The sequence below is a fragment of the Eupeodes corollae genome, chromosome 1 (assembly GCF_945859685.1).
Source record: "Eupeodes corollae chromosome 1, idEupCoro1.1, whole genome shotgun sequence".
NCBI classification, from domain to species: Eukaryota; Metazoa; Arthropoda; class Insecta; order Diptera; family Syrphidae; genus Eupeodes; species Eupeodes corollae.
Window position 1 is genome coordinate 10,007,010 of NC_079147.1, and position 16,279 is coordinate 10,023,288.

Here is a 16,279-nt window from a genome sequence, read left to right on the forward strand (position 1 = left end):
GAATATTCTACAAACTATTATATAGAAAATACGACCGACCGACCGACGGTAAGGTGAGGTACACTCGCACTCACTCAATGGAAGTGGAATTGGTTTAATTATTGTGCTCTTATTTTGATGATAAATCTTTGGCCAAAATCTATGAAAGTGATTGGGTCAAGCTGAGACTGTGAGAAGAGAATTGGCTGGGTGGTCAAGTCGTTTAGTAGAATGTTTATATAAATATTTGGGAAGATTCGCCTTTAAGTTGTGTGCTATGATGTTTTGATGGAAATTTATATGAGATATTGCTTCGTAGAAATTTTGAATTGCAATGTGGGTATTATAGCTAAGCTGGGAAAGAGTAATAAAGGGATAGTTTTGGCATTCGTAGAAAATCAGAAAAAGTTTACAAAATCGAAGGAAATAATTTTGAGTTCAGCTTTGTTTGCATTTCGAATTCTGAAAATGGTGGTTAAAAAGGCATTTTGATTCTTATTTTGAGATCTGCTTACAAAGATATTTTCAGATCGATAATATCAGGAAGTATCGTTCGGGAAAAATAAAATATTTCATATTTTTTCTTTGACTTTCCAGAATTGCTTAAATTATGTTTTTTTTTTAATTTTCTGTCCTTACTTTTTTACTGAACTATAGGGCTATCCATATTTCTAAGGAAAATTGAAAACATTATTGTTTTAGTTGATGGAACTTATATCAACAACAAATATGTAGATACATGAAAACCTTAAGGAAAAATTCTGAAAACTGGTATACATAATGCGACATTTATTATAGCTGTCATCAAAGATTACATATATTTGGATGCGGATTTGTCGAGGGAAATCGGCTTAGATTAAAAATTCATTGATTTCAAAATAATAAGTGATCGCCTGGCTGTGTTCCGTATCAAGGCCACATTACAGAACATCAGTATAATATGTACACGCGACTCTACCGATATTGCTGAGGAGTCTAACAAGGATGATTTCTACGACCTCCTGGATAGAGCCTACGGAGCCTGTCCAAAGTACGACGTCAAAATCGTACTCGGAGACTTCAATGAAAAAATCGGGAAGGAAGACATCTTTGGCGGATTAGTTGGAAGGCACAGCCTCCACGAAAAAACAACAGACAACGGCTTCCGACTAATCGACTTTGCTGCAACTCGTAATACGGTGATAAGTAGCACCAGGTTTCTAAGACGGAAGATCTACACAGCATCCTGGCGATCTCCGGATGGTCGAACCACCAACCAAATCGACCATGTGCTAATCGGCGCAAGGCACGCATCCTGCAACATCCTGAACTTGCGCACTTTCCGAAGAGCGAATGTCGACTCTGACCACTTTCTGGTAGTGGCTAAGTTTAGAGCTCGAATATCAAACGACAAAAAAACACGTGCGGCCCAAAGAAAGAAGTTCAACATCAGTTGCCTAAGCACATTGTGGAACCAATATCGCGAGATAATAAAAAATGTAGCCGATACCACCATAGGTTACCAGCCACCCCCGACAAAGAACCCGTAATATGATGATGAGTGCGTGATATTTGAAAAAAGAGACAGGAAATACACGTATTCAGATGGTGGAATAGTACCGCACGAAAAGGAGAAATGAGAAAAAGGCCCTGCGAAGGAAGAAAAGAGCATCCGCAGTTTCTCAGTTCAATAATCTAGAGAAGTCTCGGGCCAAGAACAACACCCGAAGTTTCTTTAAAAGGTCGAAGCAACTAGCTCTGGTTTCAGAACCGGGACACAAGCTCTTCGAAACAGTAAAGTAAACCTAGTCACCTAGTGAATGCGCAAAATGTCGACCAAGATAATAACTAAAGATAAGCAAGACCAGTCAATGAAAACCCAGTCCCAGCCCCCAGCAGAGAGAGCCATCCAAAAGCTAAAAAATAACAAGTCCGCCGGGTCCGATGGCATACATGCAAAATTCTTTAAACATGGAGGAATATTTTGATAAACCGCATGCACCAGGTCATCACCAAAGTGTGGGAGGAAGAATGCATACCCACCGACTGGTTGATAAGCTCCATATGCTCCATCTACAAAAAAGACGACCCGATGTTATGCAAAAACTGCTTATGATAGCATCCACCGTCAAGAGCTTATGCTGGCGATGTCTGAATTCGGGATCCCGAACAAACTGATCCAGCTGTGCCGCATGACGCTAAACAATACGCAGTGCAGAGTGCAAATGGGTAACAGCTCATCCGAGTTATTCAAAACTTTTACCAGTCCAACTCTACGGCGCCGAGTGCTGGACGATAAGTAAAAAAGGGGAACTGATACTGGGCACTTTTGAAAAGAAAAATTCTTCGACGGATTTTTGGTCCCGTATGCGACGATGGCGAATGGAGAAGAAGATACAACCGAGAACTGTATGAGCTGTACCAAGATGTGGATGTAATCCAGAAGGCCAAGAAAAGACGACTACAGTGGTTCGGCCACATCGAGCGAATGGACGACAACGCTCCAGCCAAGAAAGTCTTCTCAGCCCATCCCCAGGTTTAAGACGACATGGAAGACCGAACCTACGGTAAAAGGACCACGTGACTAGAGCCAGAGCGCTTCGTCTCGGTGACTGGAGGGTGCATGCGAGGGATCGTTCACGATGGAAGACTACAGTATCTCAGGCTGAGACCCTTAATGGATTGTGAGCCGGATAAGTAAGTAAGTAGGTTTACATAGATTTACAACAAGTTGTTAATTTATGGTTTTTCGGACTGGGGATTTAAAATGATTTAAATGTAATGAAGCTATTTGTGAATTGGACTATTTTTATATTTTGCAAGTTCAAAGTTCCTTAAAATCCGTGGAAATTTTGTTTGTATTGATATAATCGAAAATGTTTTAAATTCAGCGCCACAACAAACACAATTTTAAATTGTTGCTAAGTTATTAAGGAGAAACAATTTTCTTCAAAATACAACCTGTTTCGTTCTTTGAAAATATTTCAAAAATACAATTCCAGTTTTGATATTGATATTCATAACCATTCTTACAAAATGTCACAATTTATATTTACTAATATTTGATGTCTCACAGAACCAATGGAAAATGATTTAAATTTTTAATTTTTAATTTATGGCCATGTTTTGAATTAAATTTGAGATCAGTTACATGTTAAAGAGCGTTGAAAATATAAAGTTTTTTTTTTCAAATAATCATCAATTTAGAGTTATTGTTCTATGTCTTAAGTAATGAAAACTTAAAAGTTAAACATAAAAATTGCTTCTAAGAAGTGACTATGCACTTTCAAAAGGATTATAAAAATGTTTGTTCTTAAAAACTTAATTTTGAATTAAAAACGAGGAAACTTCAAGAAATTAGGAACTAAGTACGTTTTGTATGGTAAATTATCAAATCAGTAACGAATAAACTTCCCTAAAATACGACTTTTTAAACATTTAGAAAGATACGCAGGTACAACAAAATTAAACTACTTTAAAAATCCTATGGAAAACGGTTTATTTTCACATTATTTTCTTTTCAAAATTTCGCTAAGAAAAGTTACGACTTTGCGATTTTCCATTACTGTTGAATTTTTATTTGACATTCATAATGTTCCTTTAATTTACCGAACATTTCTGCTCCATCTACATCAAATCCACTGACATATCTTCAAAAAAATTAACCTTGATAACTTAGAACTTCTTTGATTTTAAGTTCAACTTATTCCAATACACTTAGATGACGACATGGGTTAGGTTAGGTTAAAGTGGCTGTCCTTGAAACTTAGTCCAGTAATAGCCTATTGTGATACCACATGAATCTTGAGGCTTTTTTATATTATGCTTGCACTAAAGGGGTTATAAATACCCTTATAATGATTAAACACAATGCGAGCAATTAGAAAGGGAGGATAGGATCAGAAAGAAGAAACCGATGTACATTGGTTTTGAATGTGTGCACATCTTAATCACTGGGAAATAATGAGCCTGGTTAAGCATTCCACATTCGTGTAGTACGGCTAAAGAAAGAATCTTTGTACTTCTTGTACACCTAAACACCTAAACCCTTAGCAGAATTTTTGGCAATTTCAAACATGTGATCACTTCACAATAAGTGGTTTGTGATAGTTGTTCAGTTGTTGTGGGGGAGGGTTATACTTTTGTGGCAGTAGACAGCATTGAGTTTTCGAAGCATTAAATTCTCCACTGTTATTGACTCCCCATTGAACAATGCTGTCAAGATCAGAATTTAATGAGCTTATCATACGTTGCTGTTGGTCGTTCAAATCCGAAGAACAAGTATGAGAAAAATGAATATGAAAAGAAGAGAATTATGTTATCAGCAAAACAATGTAGTGCTTTAGAAGCTTCAGACAAAAGACCATTTATGAAAATAAAGAAGAGAGTTGGAGACAAAGCGGAGTTCTGCGAAACACCAGCGTTAAGATTGTGTATATCAGATTTGAACCCGTCCAATACTACTTGGAAGGTAATTTCTAACTCAAACAAAGAAGAGATTCATCAATACCAAACGCACACATTTTCAATAAGAGAGCTTGATGTCAAACTCTATCAAATGCTTTTGAAATATCAAGTGCAATAATCTTACTTTTTCCAAAATAATGTAAAGAGTTATTCCTCTGTTCGATGAGATAAACCTTGAGATCACCAGTGGACCTATTGCAACGAAAGCCATTCTGCCGGTCATTAAGAAACTTAAGTTCTTCAAAATATTTCTTAAGCTAAAAATTGATCAGCGTTTCCATGATCTTGGAAAGAAGGGACGTAAGTGCAATTAGACGATAGTTAGAGGGGGAGGAGGATTCGTGTTTTTTAGGGACAGGTTGGACAAATGCAGTTTGTCATCAACTCGGAAAGAATCTAGTAGAATAGGTCAGATGGAAAAGCTTACGCAGTGGTTTTGCCAGCGTCGAAGAACACCTCTTCAGAACAATAACTGGAATATTTTCTGGGCCAGCGGATTTGTGTATGTCCAGACCTTTTAGAACTCTAGCGTGCGAGTTCGAAAGAAGATTCTTTCAAGTACAGGAGGAGTCATGTCACTCATTGGCATCACCGAATTAACAGCACACTGTGCTGCAAGCAAATTGGTTTTATCAATCAAGCTTACAAAAAGAGTGTAATTGGAAACGAGTGTAGGAAATGACGATGACGCTGTGTTGCGCACATTTTTTACAAATGACTAGAAATTTGTATTACTTTGCTTAATCAAACCATTTTGAAAACGTGAGAGACTGATTAGTTTCACATGATTGAGATAGCTTAGATCGTTATAGAAGAATTCTCCTAGGTAATTCTGGCGTTTTTAAGCTAGAGCAGGGCATATATAGAGGAGGTGAAGAACTGTATCTCATCCATTCAGCTTCTGCAAAAGTCACTGAGAATACGCTGTGCTTTACTATAAGACAGTGTCCGGTTATGACACCGATTATCGAGCTTACATGCGATCTGCTTAGAGACAGCAAGCACCTTTAGAACTATAGACCTAGTGTAGGCCAGATGTTTTGTGTGATGATATTCCACCTAATGTTTGCCTTCTTTATAGCTTCTTGTATTAGCAATAGTTTACATGTAGCGATTGGTAGTCAGCATTAACCAAACGTTGTACTGTACCATTTCTGAGCAGTTCATCTGTCATACAATTTCCTGGAATGTCTCTATGGTAAGACACCCAGCAAATGGTGAATATTGAACTTTTGTTCTATCTCCATGATCGACAGTTATGGACTGGTATGGAGTTTGTAGAGACTCCAGAGATTTGATAGCGGTCACACCACACTATCTGAGAAAATACGGATATTGTTGACATCAAGTTTTCTTAAGGCCAGGACAAGGCTTCTCTTATCGCCAAAAGTTTCACCTATAGAAAACGCTTCCATTAACGGGAAGACGGAATGATAGTCGTTGGGTGGTACACAACCCTACACCTGCATTAGTTTTTAATCCATCTATGTAAAAGTGGAGTAACTTGTCTTCCAGTAATACCCATTCCTTGCAGAAAGATCTGGAGGGAATATAAATCTGGAAAATTGTTGTCTTATTGCAGTTGGGGGACGTTATAGTCTGTGTGCTTTGGAATTTATTCTAAATACTTAACCCTAGAAAGATAACCATATTTCATAGACCATAAGTGATACGCATGATTTGTACGTCAATTCGACGTAGGTTATCTTTCTAGGGTTAAGAACAACGGTATGGCCAGTATCGTTTGCTAACCTACTACGATGATGCTTTAAGGCGAATAGCAGAGCTAAAGCTTATTGTTTGCTAAGTATATAAAGAGCTGTTAGGTAGAGTAGGCTGTCCAGTGCCGCAGATGGGGTCGTTCAAAGCGATACGCTATTACAAATAGGCAAGTTGAACCTTATGTTTTATTAAGTTTATCTCGGTTTATTTTTTTTGACTAAAGCAATACACCATATTGCTACTCCGTACATTAAAATCGACTTGATTACCGATGGGTACAACCAGTGCAGGTTGCAAGCCCCATTTATTACCAAATTACCAATACCCTTTTTTGCAAGAAAAGAGAGCAACATTACCATTTTTGACTCTTTGTTGTATATTTTGTTTGTAATTAAGTTTTTTTTTGCCTAAAATAAGACCCGGAATTTTGTATTTCTTCCAAAAAAGGACTAATTCGCTTTTATGTGGGTCGACAACCAGTCAGTATAAGTTTGTCTAAGACATTTTTAAAGAGTTCTTTTAGGGTGTATTACTACCCTTATTATGCAGGCACAGTGTGTGCACTAGGAAATGGAGAGATGGTTTGAAAGGAGATGTTGGTGCACATTGGTTTTGAATTCCTAAATATTGCAATGAGTAGGAAAAACAGAGTGTAGTACAGCTAAAACACGAATATCTGTATTTGACAGTACGGCCCAAGTTGAACTCGAGGGTATACTGATGAGCATTCCTAGAAGCGAGAGTATTACGGTTGAACTGCTTTAGGGGAGGAATGCAGCTGGCTATTTCACTTGAGCATACACCGTTAAAATAACGGTAAGAAAGGTTCAGACAAGAAACCTAAGGACGATGTTCAAGCGAATTAAATGAACTTATGATGATACTTTCATCTATCAAGGGCCTTAAGTACACTTCTGAGACCGCTATAGCAAGGTCTCCCGCATAGTCAATCACTCTGAATTCCTCCGCCTGTGGACCAGTTAGAATTTCCTTTACCACCAAGTTTCAAAGGAGTGGGGTTAGAACACTACCTTTCGGTGTTCCTCTACTAATTACCGTTCTAGCAGAAAAGTTCTTCAGTTTTGATTTAATTATTTTGTTGGTCAGCATTAAGAAGACCTGATGATTGACTTATGTGGCGTAGATCTAAGAGATGACTTGTGAGAGCATTTTTCTAAAATTGCCTCAAGGATTGGGGCAATCTATCGGCATAAATTCTTCTATTTTCGTTTCATTTATGCTTAGTTTTTGGTTGAAAACTAGGAACAAATAATTTTTGTAAACTTTATATGAGTATAAGTTTTGTTTTAGTTCTATTTATTTATTCTATTAATCTATTAAGCCATAAGAACCTTACAAAATTTACAAGTTTTCGAAATGATAATTTGATATTATTTCCTACCTTTCTTTAAGTAAAGGTCGCTTAACTTGCACTTAAAAATATGTAATGAAATTCAAGAAAATGGTTGTAAATCTAATGTTCAAAATCCAAATTTTCGAAGCATAAAGAACGAATTTCATAAAATGCGTAACTTCTTCTACATTTTCGTCAACGAATATTTGCATCACAATTTCATGTGCAAACACTGGAAAGGTCATATGAATAACTTCCGAACTTAAATGTAAATAAATGTCAAGAAAAATTATCTGAATATTTAATTAAAACAAATTAAAATAAGTATGTACTCAGTAGATTTCCAAATAGCTTTAAAAATATTCTCAACAGTTCCTTGGAAAAACAAATAAGTTTGTATTTTTGTACGACAAAAATATAAAAAGTTGAAAAATAATATTAACTTTTTTTATTTACATTGCACATTAATGAATAAGGAAAAACAATTATAATGGATTTTTAATTACCAGATAACTACACGGCTATTAATAAATCGATAAAATAAAAAAATACATTCAATTCAATTCAATTCAAAAAACAAATAAAAACCCCTTAAAACCATCAGAAAAGCTGCAAAGCTACTTGCATCGATAGGGAAGCTGCGTTGGTTATAAGTTTAAAATACTGAAGAGCCATTTCAAAGTTCAAAGTCTTTCCCTTAACTGATCATATCAAACAACAAAAACAAAAACATGGAGGATTTATAATACCATAATATCCACCTTATTGTGATGTGTAACATATGCATTCTGTGTTTTATTTACTGGCAACCCATTAACAAATATTTACTCGCCATAAAGTCTCATCATCATAATATAGTATATCCGACCGAGTATTATGGAAGCTTTATGCGAACTCTGAAATCACGTCTCATATGGAAACAGTCAATTTGTATCTATATAAACACTGACAAGCCATTAATTTGACTCGTGTCTCCCGTGCAAACAAACCTTCCGTATATTCGTACTCGTAGTCATCGTAGTCGTCGCAATGCATTCCAATATCATTTATTTAAACAGTACAAGTACCCCTGACGACGACGACGAGCGACGCACGGCAACGATGGCGACGATGCCTGAAGCATCATCAGGAACTATTCGAAAACGCATATACACTACTCTTCCATTGTAGTCGTCGTCGGTCCATAGGGTAGTCATATAGTGCCACAGTGCATAAGGGTAGGAAGGAAGGAAGAAATAATGTATCTATTTGTACTTACGGGTTCTTAGCGGTATGCCAACTGCAAGCCAATATCGCATTTGCACAATAATCCACGGGAACAACGGAGGCGTTTTGGCTCATCCTGGCATAGAGAACTCGCAGGACTCCGGTTGCGGCGCCAATTAGAATACTCGTCGGTCCGTACAAGTTGTCAATCCAACCCGGCACCGGATCCTTATACGTCGGAATAACTGCAATAATCAAATAATTACATCATCATCATCAACATACCATCAAGTAGTTTGCAGTATGCAATGCAGTGCAGTGCATATATTTGCAATTGCATGCTGTCCAATGTCCATGCAATACCACATCATAAATTTTGTGCGGTCGGAAGCGTAACTCACCAATTCCGGGCCTAAACACACACAGTGGCAGCTCCTTGCCGTTCATTAGAATAATCTCCTCGGCCAGGGCCTTTGTGTAGGTATATGTGTTGGGGAAGTTTCCAATCAGCTTAGAACTAATCTTGTCAAGGACCTCAGGACTAAGTAATTCTGCTAAAAGGCATGCATTCTCCCCACTTATGCCCGCACTGTAGAACACCTCGTCTATGTGGGCTCGATTGCAGTTGGCAAAAGCCGACGAAACATGAAGAAAACTCTGCAACGAAAAAAAAAATAATAATAACACCCAGATACAGTTATAAGCTTGTTTTTACTGGTAGATACAAAAACTTACAAACTATAGATACGTAAAGTATGTACATACACACATAGATACTCGTGAGACTTTAATTGATCAAAAGAACTTGAAGTTAACCTAAAAACTCAGAAGATGATAGCCTTCACTTGTGGATTCTGGGTGTGCAGTGCATATTGCAATGGGGGGCTTGTTAGAGTTAGAGTGAGTCGGTGACAGAGAGATAGAAATATAGATAAACAAACTTTTGAGTGAAAAATTGTGTATTTAAAAACAACTTACATACACTTTGCTTTGAGTGAGATTAAAGGCTATGTTGTGTTGTGTTTATAGATTATAATTCCAAGTTCCATAAAAGACAAACATAATATGTGGCTACAAGCCTCACTCCCCCTCTCTCATACCCCTGCCATCATTCACACTTTAGGGTGATGGTAGAGAAACAATGTAAAGAGATAAGTATCGTATCGCACAGATTCCATATCAATTAAATTTGAGCAAGACAAGAAAAAAGATACAAACAATAAATGAAGACACAAAAAAAAGATATAAGTACGCGAGTTCGTCACAATTAACACGATTTGAAAATCGTGTGTGAATTTTTATATCTGTTACTTAGCTTAACTTGACTTGGCTTTGAGGGAGTTACAACCTTTAAAAAAAGATACAAAAAAAAGTATTTTTATCGCCGTTGTAAACATTTCGAATCGAAGATGATTATTTATTGATTATAGCCATAAATCTATCACCACATTGTTTATATTTGCATTAAAACGATTATCTTTTGTTCTTCCCTAAAAAGTATCTTTTGTTTTTCATTCATAAAGTTATTAAGTAAGTAAAATCTTTTTGTTTTTGTACTTCTTGACTTTTTTTTGTTGCTTAAAACCACAAAAATATATTATTATTCTTATTGACCACATCATTATGTCATTATTAAGCATTATTTTGATGGTTTCACATTTTGGTTTCGGAATACAGCAAATGTACAGAGATACAGAAGCTTTTGTTTTAAATTTAGTTTGGTCACAAAATATTAATTAGTGTGATTGATTATTATTATAATATTGAAGATGAAAACACGTGCGAAGCAATCACGTTTTAGATTTGGGTGCTTTATACATAATGCGCAAGTTTAGGATTGACATATTAATCTAAACATGAATTAAATAAGATGGTTTCGAACTTTATATATGTTACTTTTTGCTATTAAATTGACACTAAATTTTAAGATTTAAGAACATTTAAATTTAACTTGAATATAGATAATTAGTTTTGTTAACAATGTTTTAAATGTTTGCTTTTACGATAATTTTTGTTGCCACAAAATAGCACAATATTAATTAGAAAATTGAAGATGACGCTATATAATTGACACTTAAAACAATCCTGTATAAAGTTATACAGATAAGTAAATCCAGTTCAGCTAGGTTATCCATACAAAATTGATTAATTGAATCTCTTAAAAATCACAAATTTCGAACAGCATCTTTTTAATATTAAGAAATATTATCTTAATACAACTTTGTTTGATATATTTATATAAACTTAGTGAAAATTACGGAGTGTGAAAAGGCTAAAAAGAAATTTTTTGGGTGGCTAAGAATATTCCGAAAATTTTACTATCCAGTTCTGAAAAAACATTTCATTGAAGCAAACAATTTGTACAAGAAAATCTGCAAGGAAAACAAATAAGGTACTATGAAACTACGGCCCTAAAATTGGTATGCTGCAGAGAAGCAAAAGAATTTTGGAAGGAGATAAAAAAATTAACGGTAAAAGTCTCCAAATCGGTAATAATCTATTGAAACCCTTCCTGCGAGAGCTCTTCCAGAAGCTTTAAAAACCGGTTTTGGTTGCTCCAGCCTTTTTATGTGCAAAACCGTTTAAATCTGAGGCTATACTGGATGCGCCTTGTACTGATGAAGAGGCACGTCTAACAATGAACAAACTTAAAGATGGAAAAGCAAGTAAAGTTTTTGAAATTTGGAACGGTAGACTTTGGCAAAAAACTTACAGAGGCCTTCAATGAAATTTTAAAAACCGGAAATGTATCACAACAGTTTAAGGAGTCAATTTCGTTCCCTATTCATAAAAAAGGAGACATATCAGATCCAAGAAATTACCGCGGAATATCCTCAATGCAGCTAAAGGTTTTCGAAGTGGTTATTCCACGAGTGATAACATCTTTATCTTAAGAAGCATTATAGGAACTTTTCTAGAACATAAAAAGAAGTTATACGTATTTTTCCTTGAATTTAGAACGTTGTTTTACAAACTATGTAATGCCAGAATGACATCAAAGTTTGACAGAGTCTTGGAAAACCTTTATGATGGAAATCATGCTACAGTATGGAACGGTGATGAAATGTCGGAATGGATCGAAACCTCAATGGGAGTAAAGCAAGCCCAAATCTTTTTGCTTTGTTTATCGACGATCTTATTGACGGTTTACCTGGTGGGATAGAGTTTGCGGGAATGGCGATCAAAGCTTTCTTATTTGCTGATGATGTTGTGCTTTTTGCATATTCACCTGCAAAATTGCAATCAATGATCAATCGCCTTTGTTAATACTCCAGGTTGTCGTTAAAAAGGCGTCTGGCAGAATGTCCAGGAATGAGCAGTGGTACTTAAACAGTGAACCGGTCGAAGTTGTGAGAGCCTACAAATCAAATCAAATCAAATGGGGTGGCGCAACAGTCCGTTGTGAACCAGGGCCTAGTGACTTACAACTCTCAACCATTCCTGTGTGCGAGTAATGTTGTAAGGAATGGAGGGGACCTACAATCTTATGCCGAATCCGAACGACTAGTTTGAGAAAGCACTTTTTCATGACAAGAATTACTCTTGAAGGATTTGTCAATTCCTCGCAAGAGGCAGTACCCGCGAAAATTATTTTTTTTTTAAATTAAGGTGGCACAGGCAGGGATTGAACCCAAGACCCCTTGCATGACAGTCCAACGCACTAACCATCATGCCACGGGTACTACTGAGCCTACAAATATCTTCGTGTTATTAAAACCAGCAATCTAAACATGGAAAATCATCTAAAAGATAAACTTATAAAAGCTAAAAGTGCTATTAGCGCGACTTGGAAGAAATGCTTCGGAAACAACTTAATTTCACACAGTGTTAAATACAAGGTTTTCATCGCAGTTGCGGAATCCGTGATGATGTATGCAGCGCAAACTTGGGGTTTTGAAAAATATGGAACGGTTGAGAAGTTGTTGAGATTTTATATAAAAAGATGTTTTCTGCTACCGATCAACACACCGAACTACATGATAAACATCGAAACTGGATTGTCACCTCTGTTTATCAAAATACTTAAGTCACATGGTGACTATATATTGAAAGTGCTTAATATGCCAAGTGGAAGATTGCCAAAAGTAATAGTGTTGTATACGATCCAGAAGAAGGGACTTTGGTATGAGAAACTAATGGAGCTTGCAGACTATTTAACCTGAATTTAAGCCATCAGGTAAATGACAAAAAAGTAGTACAAGATACCCTCTATGACTTAGTATCTAAAGTTGATGAAAAATATAGGGATGACTGAACTTCATACCACATTGCGAAGGCTTGCCAGTTTCTTGCACTCTGTATTACCTGGCAGTAGGAGAAGATATCATTCATTTCATTGGAATATGTTCTATCTCGAAAGAGGTGCAGAAAACAGAAACGGAGGTGCTAGCGATGCTGAACTGCGAAGAAGAGGTTACCCGCCTCTATAGGTATTACATAAAGGCAATCTCTCATAGACAACAAATTTTGAACGAGGAGTTTTGAGAAACAAAATCATAAAGACATAGAAGAATGTAAAACAAAATATTTTCACTTTTGAATTCTTGTTTATTAACTATTTCCATTTTAATATGTCAATTAATTAATGTCCATCGGGTAGACGGCAAAGCCATGCTTTAATGATTTTTGTAATATATATAAATAAATTGTACTCTATGTAAATTGTACACTTGAAAAAAGATAATCAAATTTATCTATGTCAGTGAAAATTGTTTAAAAACATGCATAAACACAAGATATAAAAGGAAATAGCTTTGAATTTCTGTAATGAGTGTTAAATATTTTAAATTCATATACAAATGAACGTGGAATAAAGTGATAAGTGACTTATTAGCGTTATTAAAATAAATATTTCTAAAATATGTTGGCTATCTCAGGCTAATTGCAAAAATATTATCCATTTTGGTGACTTCAGTATTTTAAAAACAAGGGTAAGCAGAATAACACAAAAAACAACTGACGACTTTAAAGGACTACTAAATAAATCATTTACTTTACTTTAAGCAAGTCAAAGCGGTCTATCGTATTTTTATTTCATATTTTAATAAAAATATCGAAGTTTCTTGGAAACACGAGAAAAATTAAACTTAGAAAATATCTTTAAGAAAAAGAATTGTTGTTGACCATACAAAAATAAGATCTCATACGTTAATTACGGTATTATTACACCTCAGTGTACTAAGTGTCTTGAACGTTTGTTAAGCAAATGTATCTAATATTTTATTTACTGATGTATTTTACATCTTCACTTTAAAATAACATACCGCCAAAAACAAAGACTACTGTTTTTGTGAAGACTGGAGATGATGAATTACCAATTAGCAGAATTACAACACTTTTAATTTTGTATCGAACAAAATTCGACTACATCAAAATAACTAAGTCAAGAGTTATTTTGTTTAGAAAGCCACTATCGTAGTTTGAAACATGGAAAACTAAAAAGAAATACAATATTTGTGTGATTAGTCATAGAAGAAAGTAAAATGCTTAAGGGACGTATTAAATATACATGTGTACATCACTATCTTTAACTCTTAGGTTTAATAAACCAATTTTTGAAAATTCATAGGTGTTGATTTTTAGGATGAAAATTGTCTGGAATGTCTGCCAAACTCATAACTTCCTGTCGATACTCTTACGGCCAATTTCTTTACAAAGTTATAGTCTTTAAAACTTGGTCTATTGATAAACCTAACTCTTTTCTGTTCTAACTCATTTCTTCATCAAGTTCTGAAGCGATAGAGCTCTGATTAAGATCTCAGTTGATCTATACATTTATGTATGTACATGTGTTCGATTTATTAGCCAATCAAATTTGGGGCTAGGATATTAGAACTCGGTTTAGCAATGATTTTATTTCATCCAAAGGCCTGATTTTTATATTAATTTCGGTTTTGGATTAAAAACCATACCAGAAGGAAATTTTATATGCAATTATTAAGTATTTTTTAGAAATACATACATAAATATGGATGGTTTGACAAGAAGCTATAAATAGAAGCTGCATTAGTAAAATTCTGTAGACGCTTGCAGCTTTATAAAGAGTAAAAATTACATAAGCACTTAAACAATAAATCGAAGGGTTGAATGGACATTATACATATTAGCGTTTAAAATGATCATGACTATATTGTTGCATTTTTCGTCTCGACAATAACCTTTTAGCGGCTGAATTTACTGAACACACGATTTCTTGATTTCAGTGCAACACGAATCACATTTGTACATAAATATGTACATGCGTACATTTATCAAAAAAAAGAATTATTTTAAATAACACAAATCTTAACTAAAATTCAGTAATGAATCACGAAAACACAATTTTCAATTCGAACAAAATTGAGAATACCAAAACTAAATCCTAAATCCAACAAAAACTGACAAACATTTTTTATTTCGTATATAGAATGCCAAAATTTTGAGTCAGAACCAGCTACGGGGTGCTGAGCAAGCAACACGTTACATCTCAGTTCCATTAAAACCAGATCTAAAATTTCTAGAACTCAAAAATGATTTTGAACAGAAATCTTCAGACATGATTAGATGTGAGCATATGCTTGAGTTCTAAACGTTCCAAAACGGCTTGCTAAAGATAAACCGATAATAACTAGATCAACTTTTAATTTTATTTAACAGCTTTGTGAAGAAATTGGCTTTTATAAAAATTATCATTTAAAATTTTTGAAAAACGTTCAATAACTGTTAAAACTGTTTGCTATGACAGGTATTTAAGCAAATAACAATCATGTTAGCATTTTTTGGAGACTTATCTTCATAGTAATATTTTTTATAGTTTTTACATCCAGTGCGATTTTAGGGTTGGGGGTTTCACATATCCGTCAACATTAAATGAGGTCGGGTTTTTCAAATATGAATATTTGTTTACCAATCAGCTCAATGCACTAACTAAAAAATATCATCTTTACATTTCGGAAGCATAATTAGGTTGTAACGTTGAGTTAAACTTTTAATATATTTAAAGTTCACAACTAAAAAACCAATGTTGTTCAGAACTAGAAAAATGAATTTAAATATCAAGTTTTAATAATTTTACTTTTATTTAAGCACCAACAATTTAAATTTAAAAAAGAAAATTGCCAAGTTTTTTGTCTTTCGCTTATTTCATAAGCTTTTTTATGTCTTTATTGAAGAGTCACTCAGCTAGAAAAGTAGGTTTTCGTCAACCTGCACTTTTGCTTATTAAAAAAATATTTCTAATTAAAATTCACTAATGCATATTTTTGCTGCATAATGACACGCGGCTTAGTAATTTTATACATAACTTCTGACTGACTTAACAATTTCATTAAGGCTATTAATCTAATAGTAATAGCTTTATTGCAAAAACAGGAAAAAAACAATTGACTTCCAAAAAGAAATTCGGGAACTAAAACAAAACAGTATTTTGAACTTCCCATAGGAAATTATTGTCCAAATGGTCGAATTGAAAATTTTGACAAATCGACGGACAGGCAAGTCTTAAGTGCAGGTCGCATTCGAACCTCTTTGTTAACTTCCCATTAGACGTTATTATAATCGGTCCGTTTTGTCAAATTGAACCTTTTGACATTT

The 16,279-nt window shown here is 34.8% G+C and overlaps 1 protein-coding gene across 1 annotated transcript in view; it reads right to left on the reverse strand.

Moving 5' to 3' along the window:
* LOC129953732 (fatty acyl-CoA reductase wat-like) overlaps positions 1 to 16,279 on the reverse strand; it is a 70,624-nt gene that overhangs the window by 16,408 nt on the left and 37,937 nt on the right. Inside the window, exons 5-6 of the mRNA XM_056067130.1 lie at positions 9,109 to 9,364; positions 8,760 to 8,952 (exon numbers count right to left, since the gene is read on the reverse strand). Coding sequence (XP_055923105.1) covers positions 8,760 to 8,952; positions 9,109 to 9,364 — 449 coding nt within the window. The remainder of the gene's footprint in view (positions 1 to 8,759; positions 8,953 to 9,108; positions 9,365 to 16,279) is intronic.